The sequence below is a fragment of the Sphaeroforma arctica genome, assembly GCF_001186125.1.
Source record: "Sphaeroforma arctica JP610 unplaced genomic scaffold supercont1.637, whole genome shotgun sequence".
Taxonomy (NCBI): Eukaryota; class Ichthyosporea; order Ichthyophonida; genus Sphaeroforma; species Sphaeroforma arctica.
Genome location: NW_014039921.1, coordinates 7,844 through 28,653, shown reverse-complemented (window position 1 = coordinate 28,653; position 20,810 = coordinate 7,844). Strand labels below are relative to the sequence as shown.

Here is a 20,810-nt window from a genome sequence, read left to right as displayed (position 1 = left end):
TATTATCACCCACCCTCTCCACCACCGCTGATAGTAACATTCACATAACTCCCCACCTAACACACCTTCAACACAGGCATTTATACAGAGACCACAGAACGCGAGTTATGTGAGGATGTGCGCACTTGTAACATTCAGATTGTACTAATACCGGATTTTACAGATATCAACTCTAGTAACGAAGTATATAAAATCGCGGATAGCTCACAATTGTTACTCACTCATACAATGAAGAGCAGACACACGTTGCAAAGCGTTAGAACAATTGTAGATGCTAGAGCAAAGATAAACCACGCACACGCCACACAGTAAAATGTCACGAAGACCGAATCCACACCAATCATGCAGGAATTCTTAACACACACACGCATGCATATGCAATATAGACAGACAGTGCTTACATGCACAGTTACCAATCAATTTGAAATATTTTACTATTCAGGTTTACTGCGTCTAAGCTTTTACGATACGCACGAGGTTTTTTATAAAGGATCCTATATCACGCGCATAGTACACTAATGAGAGCGAGTTACCTACAGATACAGATATCAACATGGTGCAGCGTATGGCAACATAAGTATCAGTAATATATGAATATAGCGTACAACAAAACAAGTATCAGTAATATATGGATATAGCGTATAACAAAACAAGTATCAGTAATATATGGATATAGCGTATAACAAAACAAGTATCAGTAATATAAGGATATAGCGTATAACAAAACAAGTATCAGTAATATATGGATATGGTGTATAACAAAACAAATATCAGGAATATATGGATATAGCGTATAACAAAACAAGTATCAGTAAAATATGGATATAGCGTATAACAAAACAAGTATCAGTATTATATGGATATAGCGTATAACAAAACAAGTTATTATATGGATATAACGTATAACAAAACAAGTATCAGAATATATGGATATAGCGTATAACAAAACAAGTATTAGTAATATATGGATATAGGCTCACTTGATGCAAACGCAATTTCTTATTTACAGAGAAGTATACATCGGAATAGTACGGACAGAATCGGAAGCGTCAGGAGCACTCGTGAGAAAACCAACACCCTGAAACAGAGAGCTTCTTTACTGGACATCCAGCATGTGTCAATCTATAATCATATACACTCATGTGTACACAACCGAATACGAGCGCAGTAATATCTACCACTATACCTATTTTATATACGTGGAAGCAAACCGAATATGAAGGCAGCTACAATAGTCTTGCTGACATAACTAAGCGCATTTAGTCAGGGTCCGGGCAATGTGGCGTTTGTTTGAAATACTCGTCACGAGATTTACACTCGAATCCATACCACTCACGACGAAGTAATAGTATAGAATTTTGATGTATCACAAGGTTTGCACGTTGAATTAAAGTATTGTTTGCTAGTACATAGACACATTTTAGTTCAATCTCTAGTATGTGCAAATGTGCAATATACAGCACTGTATCGTATACAAACTTGAAACAAATTGCGGATGCTCTGGACCGCATGTCAGTGCACCCACAGCGACACACAGCAGACTTAGCTACTGACTGTGGATATGGTGCGTGTAGTTTAAACAATCATGCGCGAGCATAGAGTATATGGACACGTCCTTATTGGGCGATGCATAGGATAGGCATCTACTACCAGACACGTATACAAGCCATATTCATACAAGCGAGCGTGCACATTTGCGATAGTACGAGAGACGGAGTACGCAAAAACCTTACTGCGTGCATACAGGTGGGAGTATATATATATATATATATATATATATACATATATGTATGTATGTATATATATACATCATACATACATACATTACATACATACATATATATATATATATATATATATACCACCGTACAAGTGTGGTAAGCCTGAACACTGAAATAGGTCACTTGTCTTGAAAGATCGAGGACTGATTCAAGCTCACATTCTTTGGCATAAATCTGCGCACCAGAATCCATCAGTCTGGGAAGCGCGAAGACTGAATCGAGGCAGTATAGTGGGCACTCACAGAATATGAGCGTGGTAACCTCATACGTACACACTTACACACACCAAGATACTATATGTATATGTATATGTTCGATAGGTGAATATGCGAATTTTGGCAATTTTTGGGAAGTCCACCGTCGAGGTGACCGTCTACCAATCCGCATCATTCCTGAGTGGTTTACGCTATAGAAGAACTTTCGCCGCTGGCGCTTGCCTGAAGTAAGCCGGGGGTGGAACAACAACTAGGAAACGATCGTAAACGATTCTTTACATATAAATAATATTGAAAAAGTATTAATACAATATGATAAAGACTGTATTGGTTCTTCACTATTTTATACGATGCTATGAGTGAGACACAAGTATGTGTATCCGTACTAAATGACTTTATTTGTTGTAGTCATTGCACACACGGCTTATCGATATGTGTACATCTTCTTTCCTCCGAATTAATAGGTATACATATGTATGTAAAAGATCAATAAAATTAGTATACACACACAAATAGACTATAGCATGATATAGTTCCGTGTAGATATGTACATATATTGATTTTGAAGTCATATGCACCTTGATGCACAATCAGAAGTGTACAAGTCAATATATTAGACGTGTCTATATCACCCATTATACAATACGGATGTAATCTAAATAACAAATCGGAATGTTTGTATACATATATTAATCAACACCCATAGCCAGTCTTCGCAGATATGCCTTCAATGTACAGTGCAGTAGTTCATGTTTGGTCACAGATGAAGCCCTCCATCCGTTCCATGTACACAGAGTTTTACCAGAATCGCCATAAACTCTCCCGCACATTGATCGATGTCCAAAAGTATCAAAAATATGCTAGCTCTACGGTATTGGCAAATGCCAGCATTACTGGAAGCTTTCAAAATAAGTGACGTCTTTCTGTCGGTCACCGTGTACAGGGTTTATACAAAATCAGTATAAGTAGTTGGCAGGCTAGCTGTATGGTGAAAAGCATTCCAAAAGTCTGCGCGCAGTATGTAAGCTCTATTTATATTCTAGGTATCTGGACAAGTGAAGTGTGACTCGTCTAGTCAGCAATGCAAGCGGGGCTGGTCTGGTATATTCTAAAGATTGCATGTGCGTATGCTGGTACTAATGTCTGCATCGGGAAAACAATGCATAACTAGACTGATTGTATGTTGCAGGCCTGTCAACGAGAGATGTCCTGTTCTCAGTATATTTTAAAGATTGCATGTGCATATGCTGGTACTAATGTCTGCATCGGGAAAACAATGCATAACTAGACTGATTCTATGTTGCAGGCCTGTCAACGAGTAACGCCTGAGTTGTCTGTTTAAAATAGAAGTACGGCTGCTCTATTTCTCAGTACATGGTGGAGATCGCGTGTACGTGACCTAATTTAGTTTTATAAATCGGGTATACATTGTGTTGATTTACGTATCAGGAACACGGTGTAGTAGTAGACGAGCAACAGGGGCGAGTACTATATACTCGAACCTGCAGAACGTATATAGTCAAACTAGCGATATGAAGCTGGGAATCAACTAAATACATATTTATCTATCTCACACAGGTCCCTTCTGTTAAAGTGGACTATCCCACTCTGGCGTCTGGACTCTGTCCCCTCTGGGACCTGGTCTCCTGGCCCCTGGGAGTCCTCAGTCCTGGCCCACCTGGGAATCCCAGACGGTATTTGTTTTTTAATAAAAAATACATAGGCCAGGGTCCCGGGCAACACAACCTTTCGTGTCACGTATGACTCGGGTGGTATGTATTTATTTATACATAATACATATTTATAAATTTTTATGGGTATTTGTTTTTCTAAAAACAAATACCCGCGACCTTGTCAACCATTGGTCCATGGTTGGCTGTAACAAATGCTTTAAAAAAACAAAAACAAAAAAAATAATGACTTCAACAACTTCTGTTCACTCATCACAGCTCACTGTTCAGGAACACTGGAACAGCAGTGTTCGTGTGTTCAACTGTTAAGTGTTCACTGTTCAGTTGTTCACTGAGCAATAGTTCAGATTTCAGAAAGAGTTATGACTTGTGCACTTCGACAATTGACACTTGTGATGTGACAGTTGACACTCATGCCAGAGACACTGGGTTGGTAAACGACATGTCTTTTACCTGTGACGACACGTCGCGACCGTCTTTTACATCATTATGATGCCGACACATCGCGACAATCGTCGCGACATGTCGTTTGGTCAAAAGACAACATGCACCTATTTTGTTTTGAAAAAATCAAAACGGATCCATCACAATCCCTTTTATATAAAATCCTCCAATGGTATAGTGTTGTCCAAAATTGGTCTGCACCTATTGTCAAAACAACGAAATGCACCTTTTTTATTCTGCCTGGCGAAATCCGATCGGAAATGCACCTCAATTGTCTTTGAGGTTTTATAATATAATCGATTATAGATTATATTATATATATAATTTATGAATGAATAAATATAATATAATATAATAGATTATAGAATATATATTATAATATAATTGATTATAGAATATATAATATAATATAATTGATTATTGATTATATATAAATTTATTATATATAAAATATATGTCTGTACATATATATATAATATAATATAATTGATTATAGATTATTTTATATAAACAATATGTGTATGTATATATAATATATAATTAATTACGGGCTTACGGCGAATTCACGCGTATACCATGTCTATTTTGTTGATAACTTGTTATTGTACAGTTGTGACTTGTGAGTCTGTGGGAGTCTGAGACTACATTGCCGAGTGCGTGAGACACTGAGACAGTGAGATTCCAACGCCCAACGGTCACTGTGTCAGTTGTTATTTGTCAAATGTGAAAATCGGTCAAACTGACACTGTCACGAAGGACCCAGAAAAAAAGAAGAAAAAAATACACCCCAATTATTAGGACTAGTCCTATAGGTCATAGTGGACCTGAGAAGGTGCACCTAAACCTCTTATATAGTGGACTGGTATGGGCACCTGTAGCGACTTGCAAGACATGTTGTCGAGAGGTAGGCCGACATAGTAGTAAACGACATGTCGCGACCGTCTTTTACATTTTTTTTGGCGACACGTCGTCGACCTCATACCAGCCCAGCAGAGTCAACAGTCAACACTCGACAGACTGAGAGAGTGAGAGACTCTGAGTCTGAGAGTGGGAGGGAGTTCACATTTGTACTCTGTTCTGATATGAACAAAAGTTCAAATTTACTAATTTTTGATTGGTCGCATCTCAGTGGTAAGGCAGCATCAAGAATGTATATATGCTTAATATATCGAGCGAATGTATGATTGTTGTGCAAGGCATTCATACATAATAGTTGCTATTTAGTTGCTACTAACAACTAAAGTGGTCTTCAAAGTGTAGAACATTCCATTTGAAGTCCGTGAATCTTGCTTTCTCGACTGCATTTTGCACTAGCAGCTACAACGTCTCATTGTCCATCCTTAATTGGCTGAGATTTGAACACTTTCATCTGCTTAGTCGTATGTACAAAATAATTTAAAAAGTCTTGGAATTTTGCACTCATGCCGACTATATAAAGAAATACTTGTAATCAACATCCAGCACTTTTTCAATCTTTGTAAACACATAGTCATCTTTGAATCTCAACCTAAGCTTCAAATTTTCTCAACAACACCATCCAAACGAGTTGTGTTCGTAGCCTGACACAACACAAATATGGGTATATCCAGCCTTCTCAAATCCGGCACCTTCTTCCGTTCGAAGAGCCACAACGATAGTGCAAACACCGGGATCAAAGACATGCATAGCAGTGCCACAAATGATACACACCAACAATCAGCTTCGAGGTGTCCCGTTGCCCATCTGAATAAAATGGAGAAAGGATCAACGGATACCGTGGTTGCATCACCGGAATCGACAGCAAACGAAACTTCTGACCAGACTCAAAGCGTCTCCGCTGACGCACCTCCATACATATCGAGTACAAAGAACAAGTCCAACTGTACGGATCTAGTGGCACAGGTCCAGGCGAGATCCCGGAGTCAGGTCGGCTCACAACGGCCACAGATGACCATGGACAGAACAAGCACTAGTTACCTCCTACAAGAGATCGGCGGCAAGGAGGCGATGGTCAAGATGGTCACGCGCTTCTACGAACACGCCTTCAAGGATAAACTACTGGATACTTTTATTATGAATCACAACGATCCGCACGGGGAACGGTAGGAGTTTGTTCACATCATGTTATTGCTTTTGAACGCTTTGAGGACGCAAGGCAATTTGTCCGCCTACAGTAGGGCTTCCCTGTAGGTACCAGGGTCACATAATATCACTTAATTAAACAGGTATGCGGAACAGGTGACCTCAATATCACACAATAGAGTAATATCAAATCATGCAGCCTTTCGTTGTACATCCTTTTTTACATTCTTGCTGTGTTTGATACTAACTTCAAGAGCTGTTTTCGCACTGCAGTCTAGGACTATGGTTAGCCGATAAAATGGGGGACATCGGTGTATGGAGCAACCATCGTCCAACGTATGCACGACAAATGGCTCATCACCGCTCCTGGTACAGCCACAAGCGCGCAGCCGAAGACATGGGCAACTCATTTCAACTGAAAGACTGCGTGGTATGGATGCGGCTCATGTTTTGGTCGGCCAGACAGGAGGGACTGATGGAGAATGTCCACTTCCGAGAATGGTTTATTTTCGCTATCACACTCGCGATTCGGGTATACGAGTATACCGCACCTCCGCATACTCGGGCCTGTGCCGATTGGTCTTTGAAGCAAGAGAACATACGACTATACCAGCAAAATGGGTATAGTATGCCAGACTTGGATCAGTTTCAGAACAGACGGTGAATCAATAAACATAAATAGGAACTACACAAACCATGATATATGAAAGAAGCTAAATTGTTCACATTTGGAATGTACACGCAGACACACGCAGACACACACACACACACACACATATATATATATATATATAAATATATACATATATACATATATACATATATATAAATATATTATGGGTTCGATATCGGTGCTTACAAGCTACATATGCGGTTATGTGTACCTGTTTGCTCGATCAGTATGATCGAAAAAATAATACCCCCAAAAAACTAATACGATTGCAAAATAGCCAGACTCCGCTTCCACAAGTGTACTCGATTGACAGGAACATTTATTATTAAATCGGAGATAGTACGAATGTCTCTCTCTCTACTTGCGTGGAGGTAGTGCGGGTCTACCACCACCGGCGGTGGGTCCCGCACTTCTGGGCGGAGGGCGACCTGCGCCAGGCTGAGGAGATGCGCCTGTTCCGTCACGTGAGAAAATAAGCATATAAGATAAGCAGATGAATCAGTAGCTTGTGCGTCGTGTCGGGTTTCTGCAGTGTCATATGAGCCGATACCAAGATGGACTACATGATGAAGCCGATAAGTGTGTGTGGGAGAACTGTTGGACTGAGTGAAGGCTCACAGTGTAGGAACGAATGCTTCCGTGCTGTGGTGTGGTGGTAAGAAGTAATGAATGGTCAAGCGTAGGGAGAATGCCGGAACTTGTAGTGTTTGATACGAAAGTGGGTTCACTTTGAACTTTTTATTGGCAGGTAGATAGACCATTTCTGTATAAAGGCTTATAGTACACACGCGGTTGGCGATTAAAGATATATAAATATATATATATATATTCATATATATATTATAGATTTGATTGTATCTACTGTACCTGGACATCTGCATACATAAATACACTTCTATTACTGTGTACTGTACTTGGACAGAATCAGCACGTAAAACACACGCTATCCACATCCACACACGTGTCTAGTTGTTTGCACTGTACTTGTGCCCCATTAGTAGGCTCCATAATAATATCAACACACACACACTACACACACATGCATATATGTTTGGACTGTACCTGGACGGGGAGGCGGACCTCCGGCCCCAATGCTTTGTGCGGGGGCTCTATGAGGTGCTGGTGCACGCCTGTCACTGGCTGATCGATGTGCCTTCTACAATAAGACCATTGGGGAGAAATATGGGGCAGGGAATTAGTTAGCACTATTCAAACTAATACGGATATCTACTTATATGTAACAGGCAATTAGTTAGCACTATTCACACTAACACGGATATCCGCCGATAGGGTACTTGGAAGTGGTGCAAAATCATACCTAGTGTCATATGGGCTGGCTAGGTACTCGTTTGCACTATCTAAATTACGCCGCTAACCTTCTACAATGCGACCATGGATGCGAGAAACAGTGTGTATGTACGGAATGGCTATTGAAACATAAACAGTAAACAGTTTGTGTGTGTGTACGGTATTGCTATTGAAGCATAAGCAGTACACAGTGTGTGTGTGTGTACGGTATTGCTATTGAAATATGCACTGCTTCTGAGCCTGACTTCATTGCTGCACCGTTCCTAGGAAAAGAGTACTTAGTTAATAACGACAAATATACAAAGGTAACATATACGTAAAACAGCTGTTCACATGAGTGCACATTCACAAAACAGCCATTTCACATGTATACACACATCTGTGCAAGGTGCGTACAGAAAAACACACACTCATATCCAGACAACAGCACACACACCTACACATACTTACTAATTATACATACAAATAACCTACACATGTACCTCTACATACACATATGCATATAAATCATACTTCTACATACACATATGCATATAAATCATACTTCTACATACACATATGCATATAAATCATACTTCTACATACACATGCAAACAAATTTACATCTCAATACAGACAGACATACCTGTACAAACAAACATATATACATATTAACTATACGTGCAAATACACCTACACACACACTTCTACATACACATACATACAAATCCACACCAGCATACAGACACACATACCTGTGCAAGTATATCTCGCTCCTCTGAGATGGGCGGGGGTGCGTTTTCGTACTTGGTGGTAACGTTCACATCGCCGATGATCTTGAGGGCCTTCTTAGCCATGCTTAACATGTTCAGCATATCCTCGCGCCGAGCTTTCTCAGACTCACTCTCCTCTAACAGGTCATCTGGTGACCCGGCATTGAACAGCCTTGTGTGCGCATATGAGCGAGCGCGCGAGAGAGATGGGTAGGTGAAGGATCGACATGGATAAGTATGAGGCGTACTTGCTGATGTGGACTGTTCAGGGAAGGCCATACGGGCAATATATATATATATATATATATATATATAAGTATATATAAATATACACGCACATATATATATTTATATATATAAATATATAATATAGATATATATGATCCTGTGCCTTTTCAGGCTCACTCTCCGCCTACAGACCGTTTGGCGACCCGGCTTTGAACAGCCTTATGTGCGCATAGGGGGAGTTGGTGAATAAGTAAGTCGGGATATGATATCGAGTAAATAAACTGTGTGAGTGCGTGCATAGACAAACACGATATATGCAAACCCACACTGTAACTACCTACAGACACTATAGATGGGTGTACACAAGAGCATCCCAACCAACCAGAACACTGGATCGCCATCTCATAGGTGCATAGAACCCTATACTAAATATGTTACACGATAAGACACACATGGAGTGTATATACACACGCACGCTATATATGCATAAGTGTATCTCTACCCACAGGCGTATATCTACATGGAATACGGATACTAAAATAGACACCCAGAACACATACATACCCACACTGTACATGCATGAGCATGTCACTACCCACAGGCGTATACCTACACCGAATATGGTTACAAAAATAAACACATACGCGAGTGAGATTGTCACACTATATACACAGACTCTATCTAAAGACATACTCACAAGCCGCCTACATAGCCCTCCTATCCAGGAGGCTATGAAGTACCCCCCACTTCAAACCCTACAACCCTACAAGTATACTCACAGCTATTAAAACTACTACGCGACTACACACCCAGCCACGAGTTCCTCCTCGATGTCGATCTTGACCTTCTGCACCATCAGTCGGGCAACGCACTTCGGGATCATATCTCGGATGTTGATACCTACACCGTGTGGCAAACATACAATAGATCCAGAAATCTATAAATAGAATATACCTACCGGTCATGCATACACCTATAGACGTGGTCAATATATATACGTACCAGTACTGGTCAGGTACGAATTCGCCAAGCTACATGTGCAGTCCATTGATTCTCTTCGACAAATCCGTATTAGGCCGTATATAGCATTGGTCTAAGAATAGATATCCCTACCAGTCAAACGGTAGAACTAATTACATATCATAAATCAATACATACACATACGCACCCAAAGCTAGTCATGAACGAACATATCAGGTTACAGAGTATCTCCACCTTTCTCTCCAGCATCAATCCGACATCAGTCTGTTATGCCATTCCAGATCTAATAATAGATCCATAGCTACCAATCAAACGTGTTATAGCTACGTAACTATCATAATTCATACATATCAATGATAGTCATATACGAACTAATAATAGATCCATAGCTACCAATCACATATATTACACCTACCTACCCACCTAAATTCATACATACATACATACATACATACCAATGATAGCCATATAGGAATCCACCAGGTTACGGATGGTCTCCACCTGTCTCTCCAACATGGGGTCGGTGTTGGGCTGCATCTCCTCTGTTTCTTCCTGTTTCATACGAAACAACAAATGCCACGATTAGCACAAAGGTCACACAGCCTCTGATCTCCGTAGGCGTAATCGTTTCAGGGATATGATCCTTCCACACATACACACGCAGACATAGACAGCAGACACACAGATACGCACGCACAGACAAATTACACTCTCTCTCTCACACACATACACACACGTTGATATATATATATATCCAAGTTCACATACCACTTCTTCCTCATCTTCGTGCACGGCCTTGTCCGGGAATACTCCGGCGCGTAAGAAGGCAGCCTTCCACGTATCTAACGCTTCGTCAGATGCCGTACTCAGTACCAGCGATTTGTTGTCTGTGTGTTTTAGAACAGAATTTCATCAGTTATCAGCACTATATGACTATATATATATCAATTATACGTAGATTGTAATAACTATCCGCAAAATCAATTCGGACACGGAAATCCGGACCCTATTGCGCATCGAACCGGTCGTGCCCTACTATAGTTGTACATAGCTGACTATCCGCACGGTATCATTGTCAGTACGCAACTCCGTCCGACACACTTTCCCGCCATAACATGAAGACACACCCACACCCACTCCCACAAACACTCACAGCTGCCCGTGTCTAATCTTATGAGGCAAACACACACACAGGTCACGTGCATCGGATACTTTAACGCAACTGTCATACAGCATTCAGCCCACACAGAGGGACGTTGGTCTAGCAGCGCATACGGGTTAGTGTTAATTGCAGCTGTGGGTCTATATACAGCGATAAAGTAAAGTCATACGGAACGAAGGTAGGCTGATCAACAACCCCAGAGAGCTCAGGTGAGGGGGTATATAAACACAATGCACCATGGCACAGTCGCATATACACACGCGCATATAAACACTCGCGTATACACACTTGCATGTATACAAGCGCATATACACAGTCGCATATACACAGTCGCATATACACAGTCGCAAATACACAGTCGCATATACACATTCTCATATACACAGTCGCATATACACAATCGCATATACACAGTCGCGTATACACAGTCGCATGTATACACGAGCATATACAAACTCGCGAATACACAGTCGCATATACACAGTCGCGTATACACGCGCATATACACAGTCGCATATACGCAGTCGCATATACACTCGCATATACACATCCTCATATACACAGTCGCGTATACAAACTCGCGTATACACAGTCGCATGTATACACGCGCATATACACAGTCGCATATACACAGTCGCATATACACAGTCGCGTATACACAGTCGCATATACACAGTCGCTTATACACAGTCGCATATACACACTCTTTTGTTAACCACGTGTATTCATCAGCAACACTAATCTACTATACACTCTGAGAGAGGTACCATACATACACACGGTTTTGTGTAAGGTCCGTACCTTTGTATAAGTACTTGAGCTCTGGGTGGTATAGCTCAAACATGTACTTGTGTCGACCAAAAGTGCCCTTCTCGATATCTCGGGTGCGGCATCCGTCTAATCGGATCAATTGGTATTGCTTCTTCTCACTTTCATCCTGTAACGTTAAAAGAATGATGAATAGCGTTAAAAAGTTGAAGAAAAACTTTAAAAGAATGATGAACAACGTTAACAGGATGAACAACGTTAAACGGATGAAGAATAACGTTTATGGGATGATGAATAGTGTTAAACGGATGATGAACAACGTTAATAGGATGATGGTTTGTATGTTTATCTAGACCCACACTACCCTCTGCCAGTGCGATCCCCCCTATGTACACACACGCTTGAAGCATCGTAGTTTGAGACGTTAACTCTTCCAGGTATACCCCTGATTGGTACGGCTCCTTCTCCCTGTTCTCCCGTGTTGTCGGGAGTGAGGTCGTCGTGGACGAGAGTGTACTAGCAAGTTATCCTCAACACTCATATGCCCTCAGTCAAATAGGTATGGGTGCACGCTTACCATACATGCGTATCACTGCAATAGTTGGTGTGTGCCAATGCGTGTATGTACGTGTGTGTATGAGCGTGTAGTCTAATTCCTCGAGTGGAACGGGTGTTGTAGGGAGAGGCTGTGCAGATGCAAACAAGGCGCATTCCCCACACCACACCAAAGCCTCGAACTGTAGTATGTGTACAAACACTGAGAATATATACATTATATACATTATCTAAATTCACCTAATATATATATATACATCATACACACATACATACATACATAATATATATATATACATGTACCTTATACCAGGCCAAGGTCTCCGATTGCAGCACAAACCACATTTCCTTGTGACTGCCGGTGTATCCGCTGGGCGTTCCACACCATCCCTGCAGCAGAAAATAACAATAACAAGTTGATCAAAATAGATCATGTGAGATGTATGCCACAGAAAAATAACAAATATAAATAAATCAAAATAGATCATGTGAGATGTATGCAACAGATTAATAAAAAATAAAAATTGATCAAAATAAATGTGAGATGTATGCAAGATGAAACATGGTAGCATTTAGCTGTACAACTACACCTTATGATACATTACAATCGGATCTCAGGTATAGTGCACTATGTATGCCTGCCTATCTTGTGATCGGTATGTGTATTAGTATAGCACACCAATGCACAACACAAAATTGCGGTATGCGGGACAGAAGAAATCACTCGCAGAAATGCACACACGACTGAGTGTCGTTGAACGAGGGTAAGAACACCATTCTCATACACACACACGACTGCGTGTAGTTGAACGAGGGTAAGAACACCATTCTCATACACACACACACGACTGCGTGTAGTTGAACGAGGGTGAGAACACCATTCTCATACACACACACACGACTGCGTGTAGTTGCACGAGGGTAAGAACACCATTCTCACTCATATATACATATGAAAAACACTCGTACGTATGTGCACAGAAGTACAGGTACATGCATACAGCACTTATGTAGAAACACTCATACATAAGTGTACACAAGATCAAGTATTCGCACAAGGTATAAGCGTACCTTTCGGATCACTTGATTGCCGACCGGTGTCCTTCTCTTCGGCCCAGCCGTTTTGCTTCCTAAAGTAAAGTCACATTGTGTGATGTCAATACATTGCACACCACGTGGTTCTGTGAAGACTAGGCATCGGTGATTGTGCGGGGGAGGAGAATACATATATATATATATATAAATGGTGTCACGCCTATTACCGTGCCACCACATTCACTTCAGGCTTACGAGGGCATATCACACAGCTGAATCTCACGACTAACTGATAACCATACACGCGCATAATCGCATAAAACCATGCAGACTCAGACCCACAGAAGACAACCAAGACATTCGGACACAATACGACAACACGACATAAGGTCTAAAAATAAGACTCAATAAGTCAATACATGTATTTAGGGTTTAGGGTTTTAAGCGTCTAAACATACCATGAAGTCACCATAAACGGGGAGTTGATGGTGTTCCCACTTTGCCCTGACATATATACTACCCACACCCTCCAACCTTGCCATCAGCTGTTGCCATAGCATGGCAGCACACTGCATTAGAGCCACGTGACATATCCTCTGGATAGAAGTTTGCGTTTACATATATCTGCATCTATACGTATATATATATATATATATAACAGACGTATATATATATATATATATTTATACATATATACATATAATCAATCAGACTACAGACCTGACTCGGCAGCAGCACTGGCGTTCTGGAAGCCAATGAAGTCGGGGTGGTTGGTGTTCATGTATGATAACTCTGTGTTGATAAACAGATCTATCTGATCCTCTGTCTTGGCGTGTGCTTCGTTGATGTATTGTACCACCAACGTGTTCACCTCCTCTGCCGTTGTGAGGGCGTGCGGGTGGATTCGTGAGTGAGTGAGTGAGTGGATATAATGAACAGTGTAGGTTTATAGTTATATATTTAAAAGTGTGTGATTGAAGCATTTGACGTTGCATATATATATGTGTGTTTGTGTGGAAATAGGTGCGCAAAAGTGTGCGTCTTAATCCAACCAGTGTATACATACGATGTTTGTTCGTGGTTATAGTAGAAAGTACGTGCTTATATATCTACATACCTACATACATACACACACAGGCACATGTATATATATATATATATCGACGTATGCAAGATGTACGTGGATGGCGTGCAGGTACAAAATGATGCATGTGTAGTTAATCTCACATGTGAAGGTGTGTGTTATTAAAGTACACGAGTAGGTGTGAAGGCATGTGTCATTATAAGTATACTTAAACTTGGTACAATATTTAGAGAGGGGTTTTTTAGTTTAGGGGTGTAGGGAACGATATTTGGATGTGTGGATGTATATTTGTATGTGCTTGCGTTTGTGCATTTGTGTGCTGTGGTATCTGTGCCAGTGCTTTCGTTCACGTATTTGTAAGGTTATTAGGGTTTATGGTTTACGTATTTGTATTGTGATTATGCACACTTAGTCAGTGAGTGTTGGAGAGTATGAACACAACAGACGAGAAGAAGCACACACTCTGCTGTAGACGATATCTGCAAACAGGCGGATGCTTACATAGCAGATGTTCCTATACACAAGCATACAAATAAGCGTCGTAGATCAACCACACCACTGACAAGTGTGTATATACAATTCTACAAACTCAAAATGCACGTATATACACAACCAGGTGTAATTGTACACTTGTCCACACCCCAATATAATGATATAATAATATAACAATATAATAAGACAATAATATATAATATATAAAAACATAATGATACTAAATATAATATACCTCTTAGACGCGGGAATCGGCTCAGTTCTTCGCCGCAGTAATCAGTCAGGGCCATGAGCTCAGTCATGCACATCTCCGCACAGAACAGCGACGGCGCACGCAGACGTTCTGGATAAGTGAACGATGATAGATGTCACACACATGTATTGGTAGAGATGTGCATAGTTATGCGTAGTGTGTTTATGTGTACGTATATGTGTATATTCATGCATGGATGAATATTCGCAGATGCACTCAAGATGTAAAAACACACTTCGTATATACGAGTACGAATCCGAGCATACGTATGCATGTATCCACATACAAAAACACGAACCATAGCCGTGAATATATATAACTATATATATATATATATATAGTATGCGCGACTGTGAGTGTATTTGTATCAGCTCGTTTACGCATATCTCCACACAGAACATTGTCGACGCAAATGCAGATATTGATATTCAGTACTAGTGGCAAGTACAAGTCATAGTAACGGATGCGAGTGCATAAGATTCCGGGCCACAACAAATTGAGACATGCGGATATAGAAAAACAGCTCAGATTTCTTAGCCCAAATTATTTTCACCTAACAGACAACAAATACGACTGCGTATGTGGGTGGGCAGACCCTGGATATTCCGGCGCAACATATACAACATACTTACCAATATAAGAAATCCGCACCAATATGTACACGTAGATAGGAATGTACACGCATACCTATCAGTTTCTTGCAGATCGTCTCAAAGGCTTGATCAGGGGTGAACAGTCCTGAGCGGATACCTGAGTATTAAATGGGCCGAAGATATACTTAAGTTAGCTAAGTTACATGAATTATATATATATATATATATACATACATCCATACACACATACATATATATATATTATATATGAATATATATATATATATGTAGATATATATATATATATACATATACATATATATATACACATATTATAATACTTTTATTATCAAGTGGGCTGAGGCCATGTGTATTAAGTTGTACTTATATTATGAAGTGAAGTTGATTGTAATATATATAACATTAAGTTGGCCAAGTACATACTGCATAAAGGCATTCAGAATCGAGAGCTGAGGTAAAAACAATAGTAGAAACTATTGATTTCTGGCACATCTCAGTCATATCCAGAACGCACCCAAAGACAATGCATATCACTTCTCACATACATGCAGGCGAGTGCAAAGACAACTTACGTATTCGAGCCTGTCTCGTGCCTTTTATTCCCTCAAGATATGACTAAATAATTATGTCCACGCCAACACCCGACAGTAACGGTATCATACTTTAACGGTGTGAATGTAACAGGTTATATGTACGCGGGTGCCGCCTCTACAGAACCGTCTCTGTGTTCAACAATAAACCAACCGACCTCCACTATGAGCAGACAAAGATATAAACGACATCTACCACCGTGGCTATAGTGTATATAAACGACATTTACCACCGTGGCTATAGTGTATATAAACGACATCTACGGCCAATAAACATATTCAAACAATAAAACACCCACCGTGGTTATAGTGTATATAAACGACATCTACGGCCAATAAACGTATTTAAACAATAAAACACCCACCGTGGTTATAGTGTATATAAACGACATCTACGAAAAATAAACGTATTTAAAAAATAAAACACTCACCGTGGATGTTCTTGATGGCGTATGAGATCTCTTTGCGCAGCAAGCGTTCGTCGTATTCGTGTTTACTGAGCTCGTACGGGAAACGCTGGAGAATGGGACAGTTCGGTACAGCAACAAGGGTTGGTTGAGCGGTGATAATAAAGGGCAATTGGCGACAGAAGAAATGCGAATATATCGCAAATGGCAAATGGCGAACCACGAGGCACAGGACAGTCCATTTTCTCGACCTTTCAGGTTCAGAGAGGGTGAAATATGTGACTATGGTTATATGTGTATATGAACACTTCATCGAAACACACAGGGTAAGAGTATTCCAGTAGTGAACCCCTGTGGATACATCTGACAGATCACTGACACAATCTCAGACTACACAAAGCCATGAAAGGGGCACACACCGGCATATGATATATATATATACACACGTATATATATATATATATATACATACACATGCATATTCCTATCTACCCACCTCGAAGAAGATTCGGTTGATCCTGGCACCACCGCTGAGATCATCGAAGGAGACCATATCCGCACTGCCGTCGATGGACTTCCACCACTTGTCACTGAACTGATGCAGCAGCTGCATGAGTTGCTTAGTCGACGCATTGCGTCCTCCCATCATGTGTTTGAATCCAGAGCAGTCCTGTGCGTTACAACGTGTAACGCGTGACATGTTCGTGAGTCGAGAGGTTGCCATGGCGTGTGTATGCTTCTACATGTCTGTCTGGATGATGACTGGCTGTGCATGGGGAGTGGCTGTGCTATGGGCGTAGGGGTGGGTACGAATAAACGCGTGTCCCGCGTGTGTGTTGTGGTGGTGGGATCAACGCTCGTGATCAGGAGGATCTAGTGCTTGCAAAGAGTCCCGGACGCGTATATATTCACCCCACCTGTTCTATTTATAAACCGTCTATTTATAGACAGCTACCTACCATTCCCAGTCGTAAAACTTGGTGTTGTGAGCGATGGCCCCAGGCGCGGCAGTAGTCTATCTGATGTGAACAGGCACAACCTCCCTGTTCTATTAATGGTCAGTCTATTTATAGAAATTACCCACCTTCTCCAGCTGCATCACTTGGCCTGTGAGCGAGGATCTGAGCTGTGGCAGTGAGTCTCTGATGTGGTTGGTCAGCTGTTGGTTCAGCACTTTCTGTAGTTTCGGCGTTCCCATATTCTGTGCCAGGTGGCGGTACGCGGGGTGCGTGGAGAAAAACCTGGGTTTATCGCAAGGTTCCATGCGTGTGAGATAGTAATTGAGATGCGTATAATAGAAACTCTAGGATTTCACACGAGTTGTACGGAGATAGTTAATCGGAACGCGTGGAAAAAACCCGAGTTTTTCACACAAATGGGGAAAACCCCTGTGAAAAACCTGCCATGTATGAAGAAATGTACCGAATGCGTGCATAGAAATAAATAAAGTGTGAGTTAGTACAAATCGATATATAGCTTTACGTCACCAACAATATTGCACACATCCAATCGAATCAAACCATTGTCTATGCCGAGTGAATTCGATATATAACGTATGTAGCTGTCATATCTACTCCGATATGCACCACTTACTAACCCAGTACCATAACCCTAATGTTCACATGATACACCGTATACCCGAAATAGACGCACATGTACTACGTGCTCTTATCTTTATATATATATATATATATCTCTATATACGCCTCGTACGCACCTTCGCTCGGCCTCCTGTGCGGCGCGGATGTCCTTCTTGCCTGTGATGTCCTTCTGACTGCGGTTGACTACACCGATGTATCCTCTGCGCAGTGGCAGTAGTTTGTTCTCGAGGATTTCACGCGCGTCTGTGCCTTGGTCCATGAGATCCAACTTCGTAATCACTCCAATCGTTCGTAGTCCTAGGTGAATAGGTGACATCAGGGTTTTAGGGTTTCAGGGGTTTAAATTTATAAATGCATCAGGATACACAATTTCACTTCGCAACTGCTGTGAAAGTTCCGTTGCTTCGAAGAGTAGGGTATTTATATTGTCAACATATATAGACACATCTGTAGTTCACTGATTAAGGCTTTTATGCTAAGCTACCTGAGAGTATGTCTGTCATGACTAATTCTAGACACAAATGTGGTTCACTGATCACACTTCCGACGAGCGGAAAACAAATGTAGACATCCAAATCGCTCCAATTTTGACACTCTGAGGTATACAGAGGACACTTGAACGCATAACAAATACATCTCCTCGTTTCTATACAAAACTAAAAATCGGGAATGGTACGAATAACACTATCCAGTTTTTTGGCATGGCAATAGCTAGATTAAGTGAGTCTATAACATAGCGATAGTTCTTTCTGTCAAGACCCGAATTGGGAATAGGTGCCTAATCCAGTTACCTTGTGGATCCACTTCTTTCGCTAGTTTGAGGGCATCGGAATTGGCTAAATCGGCATTTGCAGGCGACACGGCCAAAATGAGACAATTCGGCCTGTAAATCCATATCGCGATCAAATTTAAGGATTTAGCAGATACGTTTTACGGTTTAGGATTTTAGGGGTTTAAGCGTTTAAGCGTTTAGGGGTTTAGGGAATGAATAAGAAGTGGATAAGACAAGAGAAGGCATTGCAGGTCAATGTATACTACGACCCGTCATCCATCTCACGCAAAAACATATACTACACCCCAGTATAAGAAAACAAAGCGTAAAATGGGTACACGCGTACACACAAAAGCACACAGATATACCGTACCCCTCATGCACAACGCATACTAGACACCATAGGCACTACACCCTGCTACAGGTGAACACAACCAGAAACATACCTTGTGATGAACTCCATAATCATGCCCAGGATCTGCTGCTCGATATCCGCAGGCTGATCGCCCACAGCCACCTTGGTCAGTCCAGGCAAATCAACCAGGGTCAAATCCAATACTGAAGGGGTTCAATAGGCGTATCAGCAATACGACGGGTAAATGACCGACCCAATCATCAGAGACTTGACTGACAGCGCAACAATCGGGACTAAAGCCGAGGCATGGACAAATGAATCAATCCCGCACGAACCAGAGACCACGGGCAAGGGGTGGGAATAAGGCCAATGGGAGGACATTCAACTGATGGAATGAACAAATGCCAAATGGACCAGAGATCGACCAGCGTCGTAGCTGAGACTAAACAGCCGTGGACTGAGGCTACACACGCACACACTGACATGAGAAACCAATCCGGAAGATCAGCACACGTTCTGGGTAATATCATACGATTGCTCATATACCGCTTTATCACTTGGGGCACAGAGATTGACAACCCAAAGAAGTATTCGGATGAATATAAATACACACACGCGTCTTTGTAACCCTGCCAGAGTGTGGATTTATCTGAGGAAGTATTCAGATGAATATAAATATACACACAGGTCTCTGTAACCCTGCCAGAGGAGTGGACGTACCATGGGGTGACATGACCTTGAGATTGATGGGGATGTTCGAGATACCCTTGTTAGACCCTGTCATGCGGTCTGTCTCGGCTTCAATCTCTTTCATGATTTCTTCGAAATCTGTGTATTTGCGTCCCGGTTGATGCAGAAACTCTCCCCACTCTATATACAGATACAAGTTAGAAGACATACTGTGCATGAGAATATCTACCTGAGATGTGCATCCATGATCCCATATTTTTTTTAGCGGATATTGTATATATATATATATATATGGATT

At 41.2% G+C, this 20,810-nt stretch overlaps 2 protein-coding genes across 2 annotated transcripts; one reads left to right on the top strand and one right to left on the bottom strand.

The window, feature by feature from the left end:
* Positions 1–5,613: 5,613 nt before the first annotated feature.
* Positions 5,614–6,856, top strand: SARC_07764 (hypothetical protein; the record flags this gene model as incomplete). The annotated part of the gene is made up of 2 exons (XM_014298284.1): positions 5,614–6,212; positions 6,466–6,856. Exons 1-2 carry the CDS (start codon positions 5,707–5,709, stop codon positions 6,854–6,856), a joined length of 897 nt encoding a protein of 298 aa, XP_014153759.1. The 5' UTR covers positions 5,614–5,706.
* Positions 6,857–7,175: 319 nt separating this feature from the next.
* Positions 7,176–20,720, bottom strand: SARC_07763 (dynamin-3; the record flags this gene model as incomplete). Its single annotated transcript, XM_014298283.1, has 19 exons — positions 7,176–7,317; positions 7,928–8,021; positions 8,908–9,097; positions 9,963–10,053; positions 10,590–10,686; positions 10,903–11,021; positions 12,098–12,233; positions 12,923–13,009; positions 13,691–13,749; positions 14,375–14,530; positions 15,466–15,573; positions 16,171–16,233; positions 17,119–17,203; positions 17,591–17,764; positions 18,179–18,335; positions 18,812–18,992; positions 19,487–19,578; positions 19,914–20,025; positions 20,543–20,720. 19 exons carry the CDS (start codon positions 20,718–20,720, stop codon positions 7,223–7,225), a joined length of 2,274 nt encoding a protein of 757 aa, XP_014153758.1. The 3' UTR covers positions 7,176–7,222.
* Between the last annotated feature and the right edge of the window lie 90 nt (positions 20,721–20,810).